The following is a 15,908-nucleotide window of genomic DNA, read 5'->3' as shown; positions in this document are numbered from 1 at the left end:
ACTTTTCAACGTTTTGAAAATAAAATAAAACTTAACGTATTCTAACAAACCAAATTATTTTCATAGCTTTTTCTTTTTAATGTACAAACCTGTACTAAGCTTTCAAAACAAGAGCGCACAGGTTATTGGTCACTATCCAAGTGTTCAGCCTTTAACAGCTCAGTCCTGTCCGACTGCTACTGACAGTGGGTGGAATTTTGTGAAACATTAATTGTTTAACACCCAACAGCAAGCAGCTGGATCAGCTGATGGCCTCAGATATGTTGGAAGAAGAAACTTCATGGCTGGTGATGTACTTTGCCTCCCTAACTCCCAAATCCATTGCTGGAGGACAATTTCAATTTTGGGCAGCTAAAGAAAACAACAGACTGTTGGACTATAAGACACTATATTGTAAAAAGATGAATAGACACACAGCCTTAGAAACTGACTGGTCTTCAGTCTTCGAGTCTCCCTGCAGGTGACGGATTGGATAATTTCAGCAAATACTCACTTTCCTCCCTCTTGAGTGGAGTATCCTTCCCTGGCCCACTGACAGATCATGGTCATGGTCAGAGGGTCATCTGCCTTTTTGGCCAATGGAGGCTTAGCGCATGTGCTGTAAGCAGAGGCCTTAAGAGCCACTGCTGGCTTTGGTGCCCATCATGCGGCCAGTGACCCCACCGTCAGGAGAACATGCCCCTGCTAGCTGCAGTCCCGTCAGCCCGGGTCCTCAGAATCAGATCAGAGGAGAAGACTCACCCTCATCAATGCCCAGAGCCAAGCCCCGCCAGTTCCCAGAGCTGCCCCACAGGCACACGAGAAAGAGAAGTGCTATTTGTTAAAAGCCATGGAGATTTTGGAGGGTGTTTGTCATATAGCATCCCTGGACAGTAGCTAACTAATACATCTCATCGACTCACTTTACACTATATGAGATTTGTCCTCCTAAGGCCAGATTTTGATCGTCTCCATTTCCTGTTCCAGCATTACGTGCTAATGGCTGAGTCTGGTCCCTCCTTCTTGGACAGCATCTGGGGCCTCAGGGAGGCTGCCATCTGATTTTTCCAGACTTTCCTCCCATCTCATCCCTTTGGGAGAATTCATCTGAAATGACCATCCTAAGGTCAGACTAGATATCCTGAGTGTTGCAAACTTGTCAAAATCTCTTTATGGTATTAGTGAACTTTCATACATAGGCAGAAAACTTCTCAAGGGCAGGAGGCCTGTCTTGTACTTCTTTGTGCTCTCCTTCCACGTAACAAACAATCTGTTGCTGGAGGCCAGTTCCAATTCTAGGCCACTCAAGTCAACACTGGATTATTATGAATACATACTTTTGGGTTCGCTGTAAATGCTTACGTTACTTCTACCCCTGTTGGCAAACTGTGTCAACACCCTCCTCAGACACCCAGAGAAAAGATGGCCCTAAGGGGAGCTGGAGGAGAAATACAGCCTTATTGATGAGTTTTCAACACTTCCAGTGCATGGCTTCTAGCAGGCTCCAAAGATGGCAGCTACTTATTAATATTAACATTTCAAGGTGGCAAATCACCTTAGCAGTTCCTCTTCCAGAAGTGGCTGCCCCCTGTAGGAAGCCTCACGGCTGGCCTGCTCTCTGTGAGAGATGAGCAGTTCCTGAGGCTTCCACATGGCCTGACCTCCAGGCTGGAACCCTGTCTGTTCCCCTGGCTCTCAGCCTTGACTGCGACTAAGAACCCCCTGGGAACTGTTCTAAAATGCAGACTCCCGGGCCACGTAGTCCATCTTAAAGCGTTTATATGTACTTACATGTACTTACACCTATAACAAATAGGTTATGAAGTAGATTCTTCTGCAAGATGAAAGACTTTGAGGAGTTTCATTTTATTTTGGTTATTGCCTCAAAAGCACCTCTAGACCCTCAATGTTAATGTTTTTTTGGAAGAAACTCCTGGAAGCAGAACGTGGAGGACCTCATCGTGGGGAGAGCACGTTGAGGAAGAGATTGCCAGGGAAGAGCCTGGCTACTCGGCTGGAACAAGAGGGTGGCCCCAAGCTATGCTGTGAAGGCGCCACGGAGGATGGTGCAGAACCAAGAAAAGAGCCGAGGCCAGCCGGGGGCCCCGGAGAAGGGGAGCGGGTGTGATGTACGGGCTATGAGAGCTGGCAGGAACAGACAGAGCAGACAGTGTGGAGGCAACCAGAAATGGTTTTCATTTGACGCAAGAGGAGGTAACAAGACTTCCAGGAAAGAATGTCTTCTTACTGTCAAGTAAGTCAAGAAGGTTACTTGGAATTCTGTCATCTGTCATGTGAGCTAATAGCACTGAATCACTGTTAATGAGTGACTTAATTAAAACCCCCCTCTCTTTCTGAAAAAGGACTTGAGCTGTTTATAAGCAAACCAGGAATAAGTTAGCACCAAAAATACACATCCCCCCCGCCCCCCGGTCTAATGTACATTGCTCAGAGGTGGGTAAATTTGGCTCTGAACTTCTGATATGACTAAAACCTTTTATGAACACATGGCAGTTTTCTGCACAGTCGTGAACTGAATTCCGGCTCTCTCCCCAGTCCTTCAACGTGTGAGTTACATCACAATGATGGGAACAGTCCCTGACGGGCTCTTCATTTCGCAAGCCCCCTTAAGCCCTCGGGCCACTACAAGAGACGAGCCGTGAAAACAAAAACCTCCAAGTTCGTTTTCAGCTAAAAGATCTCATGACTGTGTGCATTCACTTGGAATCAGAGGTAGGCGCACAATTTTCAGAGGCATGCAGGAACTTTCCAGAACTGTTCATGAAGGGGAGAAGGTGAAAGCAGGACTGGTGGCTTGGATCCAAAAGCATTAAGGCGATTGTATGATAGAGTTTGAAATTTGGTTACAGGACCCGTGGCTTCAATCAAAAAGGATAAAACTCTGGACACCGAGAAAAAACTGACAGGCAAACAGGAAGGGGCTAGTTGTCCTAAGGAGCAGAAGAGCCCAGCCCGTGTGTCACTGCAGAAAGCCCAGAGGCAGCCCCCACAGGAGACGTAGAGTAAATAGCTCCCCCAAATCTCAGGAGATTGGCCTTCTGGACTGCTTTCAAGCATCCCCGCAAGTCTCTGAGCCTCCGTCCTCCTGTCTGGTCTGCCTGCTGTGTCGACCCACTGGGTCTCCTGCCCTCCTGCAATGCAGTAACCCCTACTTATGCTGTCTGACTCAGCATAGGGACCCCCGCACTGTGAAGTCTGGGCTCCCAAAGACCCCTCCCCGTGGCACTTGCCATACTCCACTGTGTTGGTGATCTCCGCCTTCCTCACCAGATGGTAAGACCCTTCTGAACAAGGACTGTGCATTCTGATGATCACTTTAGAGATTTGGAAAATTTAGAAATGACAATGAAGAAATCACTCACACACATATGTACACATGTAGGGGGGGCCCCAAGTCATTTTCTGCACCTGGTTTGTGGGTCAGGAACACGCTTCAGACCTCATGATATCTAATAGTACAGGTCTCCTTGCATTGCTCTTTTCCCACAATGTTATTGGTTATTATGGCTGGCTTATTCTTTTGATTGAACTGTGCAATTATTTGATCTTGTCCCCTGCCTCAAATTGGTTAAATTTATAAGGCAGTTTGTGGAGAGAATGTATCTTGATTTCTATTGTGATTCCTAAGTGATATATGACCACGTACTTTAATGTATTGATTTGGTAACTAATAATCCTACTGAATTTAAAAAACTAGTTCTAATGTTTGTTGATACTAGTTCTAATGTTATTAGTGGTTTTCTTGTCGTCTACAAGGAACAGATAATTTTGCCTGCTCCTTTTTGATAGTTCATATTTATTTGATCTCATCTTACTGCATTAGTTAGAAAAAGCTGGAAAATGTCAAATGCTAGCAATGATAGTGAACATCCTAATCTGTTTCTAACGTTAATTAAATACCTCCAGTGTTTCGCCATAAAGAAGATGTTAGCTTTTCTCATCTTTACAATCATGTTAAAGGAAATTCGTTTTTTATTAGTTTTTTTATAACTGCCTAGCAATCTGTACATTTAAACAACATCTTCCTTGCCCCCCACCCCCCCATTTTACTCTGTTTTTATGAGTATGGCTTTTCTAGATTCTACATATAAGTGGTATCATACACAATTTGTCTTTCTCTGACTTATTTCACTTAGCATAATGTCCTTGAGATACATCCGTGTTGATGCAAATGACAGGATTTCCTTCTTTCTCGTGGAGGAATAATATTCCATTGTATGTCTATACCACCATCTCTAGCCATTCATCCGTTTCCATTTCTTGGCTATTGTGATTAATGCTGCAATGAACATGGGACTGCAGATATCTCTTCAGAATGCAGTAGCTTTAAGCAACACAATTTTAGTGTCTTGAAATTTTAGTGGGTCAGGAGCTTGGCTCAGGGTCTCCCAAGGCTAAGATCAAGGTAAAGGTGGGGGGTGCAGGTGCCATTGGGCTTGGGTCCTCTTCCTTCCAAGCCTAGTGCAGTTGACAGGATTCATTTCTTTCTCAGCTTTCCCACATGGCCCCCTCAATCTTCAAGCCAACCATGCAGGATGAATCCTTCTCCTACTTGGAATCTCTGTTGTTTGCTCTGTTGTTTGCTCTGAAGGGCTCTTGTGATTACACTGGGCCCACCTGGATCATTACTTGACATCAGTTAATTAGTAACCTTATTGGCATCTGAAAAACCTCTTTGTCATGTGAGGTGACCTAACTATGGGAGTAATACCATGGTATGGAGATCATGGGGCCCAAATTCTGCCTACCAGACCTTCCAATCTTGGTTTACCAAGTTTTAGAGTTAGAAATGGGTGCCAGATTTTATTAAATCTCTTTCTATTATTTATCATGATCATATACCTTTTGGCCTTTGACCTACTGATATAGTAAGAGACTTATTAACATTTTAAAAATTGCATTCCTGGGATATACCTTTCTATGTCAGAATGACAAATTCTCTTATTATCTTATTATGCTGCTAGATTAAATTTGCTATGTTATCATGTTGACTTTTATATACATTTATTAATGAGAGTCTTTTGTTTCATGTTGTTTTTATCAGATTTTAGTGTTAGGTTTATGCTATCTTGGTGAAATGAACTGAAAAGCTGTCCAAGCTGCTCTAAGATCTGAAACACTATTCAGAGCACTGGAAGTAAGATTGTTTGGTTCTGGCATCTTTCTTGGTTGATTCTTCAGTAAATTACTCAGTTTTTCATTATAAGTAGTCTATTAAGTTTCCACTCATTCTTTGACTCACTTCTCATAAAATCATGTTTCACTGAGATTTTCAAAGCAGAGTAGAGTTATATAATATGCAAACTAATGTAATTATTTTCTAATAACTAAAAAATTCACCTATCTTTGTCTTACTTGAATCTGTTATTTCTACGTTCTTGTTATTTTCTCTTTCAGTCTTACTAGATGTTTATCTTTACGTTGTTTATTTTCCAAAGAATTAGAGGTGGTATCATATTTATTCTTCTATTTTCTAGGTCATTAATCATTTTCTTCCTGTTTTTCTTAAGTTTATTTTGCTATTCGATCTTCTTGAGATGGATGCTATGTTCATTTATTTGTTTCTAAATTCAGTTTTGTTTTTTGTACTAGATTTTAAAAAACTCTTTATTTTATTGGCCATTCACCATCTAAGTAAACTTCCTGTTTTGGGGAGAATCCCAAAATAGGTGGGAGGCAGGACCCCACCCTCCCACCCCCGTTATAGAAGCTGAAAGTGGGTAGTTTCCTCTCCCACCTTGCTAGCTTCTTGGGTGTGGAAGTGAAACAGGCCCAGGTGCTCCCACCTAGATGTCTGAACCCAGAGTCCTTGCAGATGAACAGAGTCACAGTTTTAAGCTGATAGCAGCAGCAGAATTAGAACTCAGTGGTGGTGCAACAAACATTTGCTTGCGGTGCTTGTGCCTATTGCAGTTGTGACCGTTTGCACTCAGTCACTCAGCCTTCCCTGGCTCTTCCTGGTTTCTGAGCCTGGTTCTCAGGCTTCTCCTTCATTTCTATGAGCTACCTGACAGCTTTCTAAATAATTCCTTTTCTGCTTAGGTCAACTATTTTGTGTGTTTAAAATTTAGAATGCTAACAAGCATAGTTTTCTTTTGCATGTTTCTTACTGTCATTTTCAATCTATTCCACAACTGATTTTGAGGTTTGTGTCTGAAGTTTAAAAAGTTTTTTAAAAATATCACAATTGGTCAGGTTTGTATATTTATCTCTTTGTGATTGATTTCTAGTTTTACTGTTGTGCCATCAGATATGGTCTGTGCAATATCTGTTTTTAGAAAGCTAGGAATTTTTTGTGGCCTAGTAGGATTGATTTTTGTAAATATTCCACACACAGTTTAAAAAAAAAGGTAAGTATATACTTTGTAGAAAAAAGTTCAGCATATATGTATTAATTATATATTAGTATTCTTTATTTCCTTACTTGTATTTTACTTACTTGAACCATCAAAATTAGAAGTATGCAATTGTTTCTCATTAGCATTGTTTATACCAAATTATTCTTGCCTTCTCTAATAATTTTTACTTTATGTATTTTGATGCAATGTTACTTGGTGCATATATGTTGATGACTCAATTGTTAATTGTACTCTTTACCAGTGTAAAATTACTCTCTTTGCCTTATGCAACATAATAAATATAATGATTTCTATCCTGAATTCTCCTTGAACTGTTCTTAGTAATGATCTTCGAGGACTTTTATTCTGATGTATCTAGCTACTAGCACAGGGTCTGACACATAGGTGATTATTACATGTGACTGAAAAGGAAAGATATTTGAAACTGGGGGGAGGGTACAGTAAAGCCCTGTTTGTTTTGGTTCTTGCGAGGATACAAATGCAAGCTCTCCCCACTCCCCTCAAATGATACACTTTCTTATGGGAAATTAATAGCCCTCTCACCATACTTAATAGTTAAAAAGACATTCCAGAATGCAACTCCACACCAGAAGGCACCTGCAATCCCAAATCTCAGATATTCTAAATCTCTTAATATTGAGCACAACCGTGAAGCAGTAACTCTAATGAGTGAGCTCTAATGTACACAGAGTGTACACAACAGACAAAATATCAGCAGTTGAGCTCAGAAAACCACATCATAGAGGAAGGAGCTGGATCAATGGGAGGAAGACACTGTGGGGTGGGGTGAGAAGGGGAGTGTGTAGTACTCCCAGGAGAGAAAGAGCACAGCAAAAAAGAGGCAGGGGAATGAGAAAGGGAGTTTATAAGGATTTTTAAAGATGGTGGTACAGCTCTTCCAAAAACAAGAGTCACTGAACACCAAGTCCCTGTATAGGGCCTCTGGAAGTTCTTTGTGCCACCTACACCAGAACTAATAGACAAGGACAGAACAAAATGGGACCAGGGCACCCCCTGTGTGAGGAAAGAGGCTGGCAGTGATGAGCGTTCCTCAGGGGCCAACACAGTCTGAGGGCTTCACATGCCCTTTCCTTTGTCCTCACAGCACTTCTGGATATGGCACTGCATATGCAGAGGGTCTTCCTTGCCCACGCAGAGCAGCAGGTCTGGGACCCAGGGGGCTCCTGTCTCCAAAGGCCACCTCTGGGCCTCAGGGTAAGCTGCATTCTGCCTGGTCAGAGCTAGACAAACTCACGGTAGAGCAGGCTTACAAATGCTCGCATGCGCCATCTCATTGTTGAGCAAACTCAACTTAGTCCACAGTGTGTGATTAAACTACTTTCAAGTAAGTCCCTTTTAATTACAGGTTTAGACTGCATTCAGAATACCCAATTCCAGTGAAAGCTGCTGGCTATTGTGACAGGAGACCAGAGACCACCAAAGGACAGACTTCCCTGAAATGTGGAGCAGACTTGGGGCTCTGGGATGTACACAGTGAGTTTGAGAGGACCTCCCAAGCACGCAATTACTTTCCAGCACCTTCAGTTAGTCTCACTTTAATAACGATCTGAGAGATCCTGAGGATCAGAGAGAGCAGAAGGGGCTCCAAGGCCCCAGATGTTGGTCATTTAAAAATACTGTATAACTTCAAAGATTGCCTGGATTAACAAATAAGCCAAAATACTCGGTTCCATATGTGCAGAAACAATTGATGGCAATAGAGAAAAAGGACAAGAGAGAAGACAGAGAAAGGTTCTGAGAGAGAGACGGAAACAGAGGTAAGCAGAGACAAAACCAGAGGGGTGGGGAGGATATATTCACTTCTAGCACTGCAGGTCATCTAAAGCAAACCAGATTACAGGAAAACAAGGTGATTCCTACCACGCTGTGAAGATGAACCTTGTTCTTTGCAGTTATTTGGGAGTGTTATGGCAGCATTTCCGTGGTTACCCATGATAACACTGATGGGAAGCATTCACTGAGGCCCCAGTGTGCATCAGGTCTATATGGGGTCCTTGTCGGACATTATCTCACTTAATCCTTAAAAGAAACCTATGAGGTAGTACTATGGTTATCCCATTTTACAGATGTGGTAACAGTTGGGGATAGTCAGATAACCTACCCAGGTATGAATACCATCTAATGACAGGACCTGGGTCCAGTCCTGGGTCTTGTGCATTACAGCCATACTGCCAACCACTAGGCTCTGCTAACCCATTCTATATTTGCACCAGAGTCTGCTCTCCATGAAAGCTTTTCCCTCAGTCCTCAACTAAAAATACAGAGCCCCCACCAGTTTGCTCTTGTTTCAAACTTACTTAACAAAGAGAAATACTCTTCTGGACTACCTGGGAAACTGCATTTTTCCTCTCTCCTCTCCCAGTGTAAAGCAACATTTAGTTGTGTACATAGGAAGAACCAACCCAAACCCATTCATTACAAGGGAAGGCAAGTCGTATGTGCTAACTCTGGCTTTCAGCACATCATTGTATGTTTCCCCTGGCTACAAAAAGTAGAATTCCTTCAATAAAAACTTTCTATCTAAAAATAAAATCATGGCAAACTCTGCAATTACACTTCTGAGTTGGAGACGTTTGCTTTCCACTCTATTTTCCCTGAATGCGGAAGAAGGTCCAATTTGCTGGTCTGCTAATGGTTGCGCCAAAGGCCCATTTGTAGCATAATGAACTGGAAAACCAAAGCTATGTAGGTTTGAATCACTGTGTGGTTGTTCCAGGAGTGCTGTGAGTAGTTTTATTTTAAATCAGCTGGATGCTACTTATCTCACCTGTCATTTGTACAGTGGGGCCCTAATCAAGGTTTGCCACACTCCAGCCCCAGGATCAGCAGACGCTGCTTAGAGGCAGATGTTGGCAATGTGCTCTGTGGCCAGTTTTCCTCCTCATGAGTGCACTCCCAAACTTTCCCCTTTCTTTGTCTCTCCCTTTGCTGTTCTGCATCTCCCAATTATAGGACACCACCATGCTTATTTGGGGAGTGCTGGACTGCCACTGTGACTTGGATTTATCAGAAAGGTTGCAGAAGGGTTCCTAGACACTATAGACTGGTGGCTCTTATTTTCTCAGCCGGTAGTTTCCAAAGGCATCGTAGTATCATAAACAGTTATACTCGAGGAGAGGTACACAATTAACTGGGGTTGATATATAATTTTGGTTAGGGGATTTTACATCTAATTCATCAGGGTTCTTTAAGGGACATGTATGTGCACCTCCAGGTATTGGAGGGAATGAATAAGATGATTATATGAGCTTTTAGAAAGTGTTTTACAATAATCAGAAGAGAATTTTAAAACACAATGAGCTGGGAAGGATGTTTTATCATGATTAGGAGTCTAGCCTAGAGAAAATAAACAGAAGATTGAGACCAGTTGATATAAATGAACAGTCAGATATCTAGAAATGGGTAAACATTTTTATAAATAATAAAGAGAAGGAGGTGCCCAGTAAACTCTTTGGGTTTGTAGATACCAACTCCCTCCCTATAAATGCCTACTAGAGTAAGTCACTAGACCTCCAGGAGAAGGCATGCAAAGTAACAGAAGAGTTTTTGTGAAAAGTGTAAGTTATATCATATAATATTCCATCATTATTATCAAAATTACAACCCAAGCAAGGGTCTTGAGAATCCCTACAGGTTATTCCCTGAAGATATTTAAGCCACTGCAATGCTTTGACTTAAAAGCATCCTCAAGATGGCCACTGGGGCTGAAGTCACCAGGAAGCCTATCAGAAATCTAACAAAGGCTGTCATGTGATCTTCTAGAAATCCTGGTCTGCCCCCACATAGAGAACAAGGTGTGGTTTTGATCCTCACACCCACAGAGGGCTACAGTAGATCAAGAAATTATCCAGAGAAAGCCAATCAAAAATCAAGGGAGCAGAAGTAATAACAAATAGCAACAACTATTACAGATACAACAATAATATTTGCTCTACACCAGGCACTATTCCAAGGCACTATTCCTGGTATTGATCCATTTAATCCCTCAACTGTCCCATAAAGTAGTTACTGTTATCAACCCCATTATACAGATGAGAAAACTGAGGCATAGAGAGTTTAAGTAGCTTGTCTGAGTCACGATGCTAGTATTTGTACCCAGGCCTTCTGGTACCGGATTCCCGGCTCTTGACTCAGGCTAGTTGCAAAATGGTAAAAGACTGAACGAAATTCCATGCTCTTCTTGGGGGCAAGGTTAAAAGTAATTTATCTAAGTTAATAAAACCAAGACAAGCCCTGATGGGGAAAACAGGGACTTTCTACCAAATTGTAGGTTTTTAAAGTCAGGATGAAGTAACTTTCAGACAAATAAAAGGAAAACAGTTTTGCACAGCAGAAGCGCATTATAACATTTTATTTTCCTCAAGAATTGAGCCTACAAATTCTAATAGACTCAGAAAGAGTGTTGGCCATCGATGATGTGTTACTAAGGGAAACAAGGTTGGGTCTGAGCTAAAAGAGGATTCCCGGGCTTAATGCCCAGAATTATCCGTGGTCATTTCTATTAGAGGCAGGCTATGGGACTGGAGAAATGTGGGTCTTTCCCAGTGGGCAGAGCCTTTGTGTAACCCACCCTTGCTGTGACTTGGGTCTTCTACCATCTCTTTGCCAACTTCATCTCTAAGAAGCTTCAGACCAGGAAAGAAGATGGTCTGTGGGTGTGACTAGCAGCTCTCAAGTCTGAAGTGACAGGAAGTGCTTGCCAAGTAATTCCAAGGGGCTGAGACCCATGTCAGCTGCAAAAATCCTGGCTGGGCCAATGGTGGCCTAACAGTAGAGTCACGCCTTACGGAGGACCTCTGTCCTGGAGAAAGCAAGTGGACCCAGAGGGAAGGTCTTGGTGGCCTTTGGGAAGAGCAACAATCCTAACTGTAGGCCCGGAAATCTTTCAGCCTCTGCCTCTTTTCCCCTCCGTGGGCTTCAGGGGGCCTCCAACTCCCCCACTAAGTGCCTGTCTGAGCAGTTGGGAGAACTGGACAAAGCACATCCGGCTACATTTGGGCAACGGGGGGACCTCGGGGTAACATGGTTTTATTTCTAGCGCCTGCTGATGTGGCAGCTCCAGGCAACAAAGAATCCCCTCCGGTGTGTGAGCTCCGGGAGGAGAAGGCCTGGGAGCAGAGGTGCCGGAAGACGGAAAAAGCAAAAACAGATCTGATAACACCAGGCTTGGTGAGTGGGATCCGTGGCAGGAGGCACTTGAAATATTAACTAGGATTGAATTGCTCAGTTCCGGAGGATGAGAGAGATACACGTGCTGACTGTTTAGCACAGTCCCCTCCGAGGCCATCAGCCCCCCATCAGCTACAGACATTCTACGGCCCACGTGAGAGGTGGACCAGAGGCAATTTCGGCGGCTACTCACCTACGCAGTTATCGCAAAGGCTACAGTGAGAGGCACGAGGGGGCCGGAAAATCTTGCAGGTGAAACAGTACTTAAGTTTCACAGTCTGGCCATTGATGATGACTTCTTTGGTTCTGGGAGGTGGGCGGTACCCCCCTGAACTGGTGCCGTTTGCGATATCTGTGGAGAAAAGAAAAAGAGCACACGCCCTTAACACAGTTGCTTGTCCTCTGCAGGCTCTCGCACCTAGGAGAGAGGCCCCGAGTCTGCATTTCTAAGGGCAGTGGCCACACTTGGCCTTGGGACACGTACGCCTTTCTGGGAGGCACCTGACGCAGAGGGCCTGCTGTCCCACAGCCTTCCCGCTCCTTGCCAGGACTGGAGATGCCCGGACTATGTCGTGCAGGTGGGGGTGGCCAGATGACTGAGCTCTGGCCAATGGGGTTCGAGCACACATGGCCGGGCCCAGCCAATGGGTACCTCCCCGTGGAGTCCCGCCCACTGTCTCCCCTCCAGGCAGGGGCACCTTGGAACCACAAACTGGGGACCCTGGATGGCTGTGTGGAGTAGAGCTGCCTCTCTGACCCCTTCACCCTCCATACTGTTACGTGGACACCAAATTTCCAGTGTTAAATTGCTGAAGGCCCGGGATTTATTTGTTACAGCAGCTAGTGTTGCCCTAATTAATACAGAGGGTGATACTGATACCAAGATCTATCTCCCACCTTGTACATTGGCTTCCTCAAAAATACTGGTATTGGATGGAGGGAATATAAATTATATATATATATATATATATATATGTATTCAAAAATACGTGCATAAATATACCTTTAAATATATATTTAAAGGTATATTATATATACCCAAAAATATGTTTAAATGTATATTTTAAAAATAATTTCCATATTTTGTTTATTGTCTGACCAGCATCTTTCATTATCTTTTAGAACTGGTTTTTTAAATGTTGAAGAAAATACAAATATGTATATTTTTTAAAGTTTCATTTTATCTTACAATCTGGTTCTTGTCTCTGAGTTCACATTAGAATCACCCAGGGAGCTTTTAAAGTTCCCCTAATGCATGGGCCCAGCCCCAGACCCATTAAATCAGAATTGCCCCCAGGGTGATTCTAATGTGCTGCAGGGTTGAGAACCCCTGCTCTACAGGAAGATAAAACATGGGAGTTTTATTCTCATCTAGACCTCTCCCAGCCCTGTGAGGCCTGCCAGAAAGAATTCGGGGCAGCTAGCTGCGCAGCCAAGAGCAGGAGGCCACAGGGGATGAATAGCAAGAATATCTAAGGGCTTCAGCAGAGACTCTGCAGCCAATAGACAGGCAGGGCCGACCCTAGAGGCTGGAGGAAATCTTGGGAAACTTCATGGTGTTCTTGAAACAGAGTCAGTAGCATTAAAGGTAGCTGTCCCTTTTAATTCATACACACTGAAAGTACACACAATCAGACAGCAACAGTTGCAACATTTGGTAAATTTGCCAAGGGGTAGCAGTGAGTCCAATCACCCACTGAGGCCCCCACAAACAGCCTGAGCAGGAGTTATGGGAAGAGCTTCCGAAACTACTGATCTTTCTGTCCTGCCCTCAGAGAGTCTGATTTCATCGGCGGGGTACCTTCTGCCATCAGCGTGGTAAAAACTCCCCGGGGATGGTGGTATCTGCAGAGCTGCACCCTCTGCCCGCCCCCCTGCACGGACAGAATCCACCATGCACGCGTCATGATATCAGGGGCCCCTCACCCTTCACCCCAATCTTCTTTAAGAGGAGGACAGAGGCTTGAAAACCTGCCGCGGCCCTTTGGCCTAAGTGTTGGTATTTGTGAAAATACCAACCCCAGTGGTAGGGCAAGCATTTTGAGCGGTTACCAGCCATTTTCTATTCATGGAAAATGAAAGTTCTCCAAGCGGGTTATGGAAGGACAAAACAGAGAGTTCGGGAACACCTGAGGGAGAGAAGGTGGTGGGAGGGCAGGGAAACGGGAAGACTAAGGAGCAGCCCTCTGCTTTACCCCTTGGCTGAGGACAACCCTTCTACTTAGGATAATTAAACAGCTGTGGAGCCATCCCAAGAAGCCTGGGTGGCCTTGCCAAGCAGGATACCCTCTCTTGGCATGTGTCCCACCGGCCTGGCCCCCCAGTGGCTGCCCTATCAGACATCTCAATGGCTTCTGTAATAAGGAGAAAGCAAAGAGATGACATGGCTGTGTACTTCCCTAAGCATCCGGGTAAAAATAACCTGCTTTGAATACATCAAAGATAAGGTCAGCTCTCCAGAGACCGTGCCAACTGGGTGCCCCTGAGGCCTCAATTAATCATGACTCGGTGCCTCACTGGCCTTATGTCAGCCTGAAATCTACTGTATCAGTTCAGCTCTTGCAAACGTGGGCAGAAACGTAGAAAGCCAGATACAGGTTTAAAAGTAATAATTCAATCAATAAAATTTATGTTAATTTAGTCAGAAAAGTTTAAAAACTGAATTGTCAAGGACAGTGTTTTAAAAAGCGGGGATGGGGCGCCTGGGTGGCTCAGCTGGTTAAGCGACTGCCTTCGGCTCAGGTCGTGATCCTGGAGTCCCGGGATCGAGTCCCGCATCGGGCTCCCTGCTTGGCGGGGAGTCTGCTTCTCCCTCTGACCCTCCTCCCTCTCGTGCTCTCTGTCTCTCATTCTCTCTCAAATAAATAAATAAAATCTTTAAAAATAAAAATAAAAAAAAATAAAAAATAAAAAGCGGGGATGATGCACTCATCCACACTAGAACTACTAAAAAAGCCTGGTCTGAGTAGCAGTGACTTGGAAAAGGATCTGCTTGAACTTCTTAAAACAAAATAGTGATCCTGTAGTTCCAAAGCACATTTTGGAAAGATTAAAACTTTGATACAACGTGAACTGAAGGCTAGAATTCAACAGACATGGTCAACTGAAGCTTAAGACTTAAGCTAAACCCAGGGCGCCTGGGTGGCTCAGTCAGTTGAGCGACTGCCTTCGGCTCAGGTCGTGATCCTAGGGTCCTGGGATGGAGCCCCATGTTGGGCTCTGTGCTCAGCAGGGAGCCTGCTTCTCCCTCTCCCTCTGCCTGCCTGTCTGCCTACATGTGATCTCTCTCTCTCTCTAATAAATAAATAAAATCTTAAAAAAAAAAAAGACTTAAGCTAAACCCCAAAACTCTTTGACTAAATATCTGGAGAGCTGTGCCATCATTAACTGACTGAAGGTCCACAGAACTAGAAAAAAAAAAAAAGTCGATTGACATTTAGGACATATGGTTGACCCTTAAACAATGTTGGGGTTGGGGGGCCGACAGTTGCACAGTTGAAAATCCACAGTTGAAAATTCAAGTATAACTTTCGACTCCCCCAAAACTGAATTACTGATAGCCTATTGTTGACCAGAAACCTTACCAATAACATAAAGTTGATGAAGGTGTATTTTGTATATTTTACACATTATGTACTGTGTTCTTATAATCAAGGAAGCTAGAAAAAAGAAAATGTTATTAAGAAAATCATGAAGAGAAAGATCATTTACAATACTCTTCTGTATTTATCGGGAAAAAAACCCCAACACACGTGTAAGTGGGTCCATGCAGTACAAACCCACGTTGTTTGCGGGTCCGCTGTATTGACTCTAAGCAAAATACCATGCCGGGGGCTGTGGAGGACCCACACATGAACAAACACAGACGTGGAGCAGAGGGGCCAGCAAGGGGTGCTGCTGGGCTGTCTGACGAGCAGAGGCTCCTGGCCGCTCTGGCCATGCCAGTCCCTCAGAGCCAGCTTGCCTGATGCCAGTCTCACAACCACGCCAGGGCCTCCCATGGGGCACACACGGTCTTCCACACACCTGACTTGCTCTTGCCATTCAGTCTTGCAGAGCCCGTGCCAACAGCATCGTGGCCTCCTTGCGCCCCTTGAATAGGCGATGCTGTTCCTTATTTCCAGGCACGATACCTTCTCCCCTTGGGCCTCCCTTCCTGCTGTCTGCGTAGATACCCGTCATCCTTAAAGGACCGGCTTGAACTTCTCTTGGTAAGCCGAGCTGTTTCCTCCTTTGGACTTCTACTGTGCAGTTCATGTATGTATATGTGATGCTCAATCACTAGGTCATGTTGTGCTAGCAGGGGCCAGTCCCGGGCTGGGAGCAGGGGCAGACTCGCTCTCTGCTGGCCATTCTCAC

The 15,908-nt window shown here is 44.2% G+C and overlaps 1 protein-coding gene across 3 annotated transcripts in view; it reads right to left on the bottom strand.

Annotated features, from left to right (window-relative positions):
- The window catches only part of LOC118001838 (probable palmitoyltransferase ZDHHC14), a 268,086-nt gene that overhangs the window by 61,711 nt on the left and 190,467 nt on the right, over positions 1-15,908 (bottom strand). For all 3 annotated transcript variants that reach the window (XM_034991995.1, XM_034991997.1, XM_034991996.1), the window contains exon 3: positions 11,743-11,901. In XM_034991995.1, coding sequence (XP_034847886.1) covers positions 11,743-11,901 — 159 coding nt within the window. The remainder of the gene's footprint in view (positions 1-11,742; positions 11,902-15,908) is intronic.

Source organism: Mirounga leonina, unplaced genomic scaffold (genome assembly GCF_011800145.1).
Source record: "Mirounga leonina isolate KUSES-001 unplaced genomic scaffold, KU_Mleo_1.0 Mir_54, whole genome shotgun sequence".
In the NCBI taxonomy this organism is placed as follows: domain Eukaryota; kingdom Metazoa; phylum Chordata; class Mammalia; order Carnivora; family Phocidae; genus Mirounga; species Mirounga leonina.
Note: the sequence above shows the minus strand (reverse complement) of the source record. Positions and strands in the feature narration are given on the sequence as shown.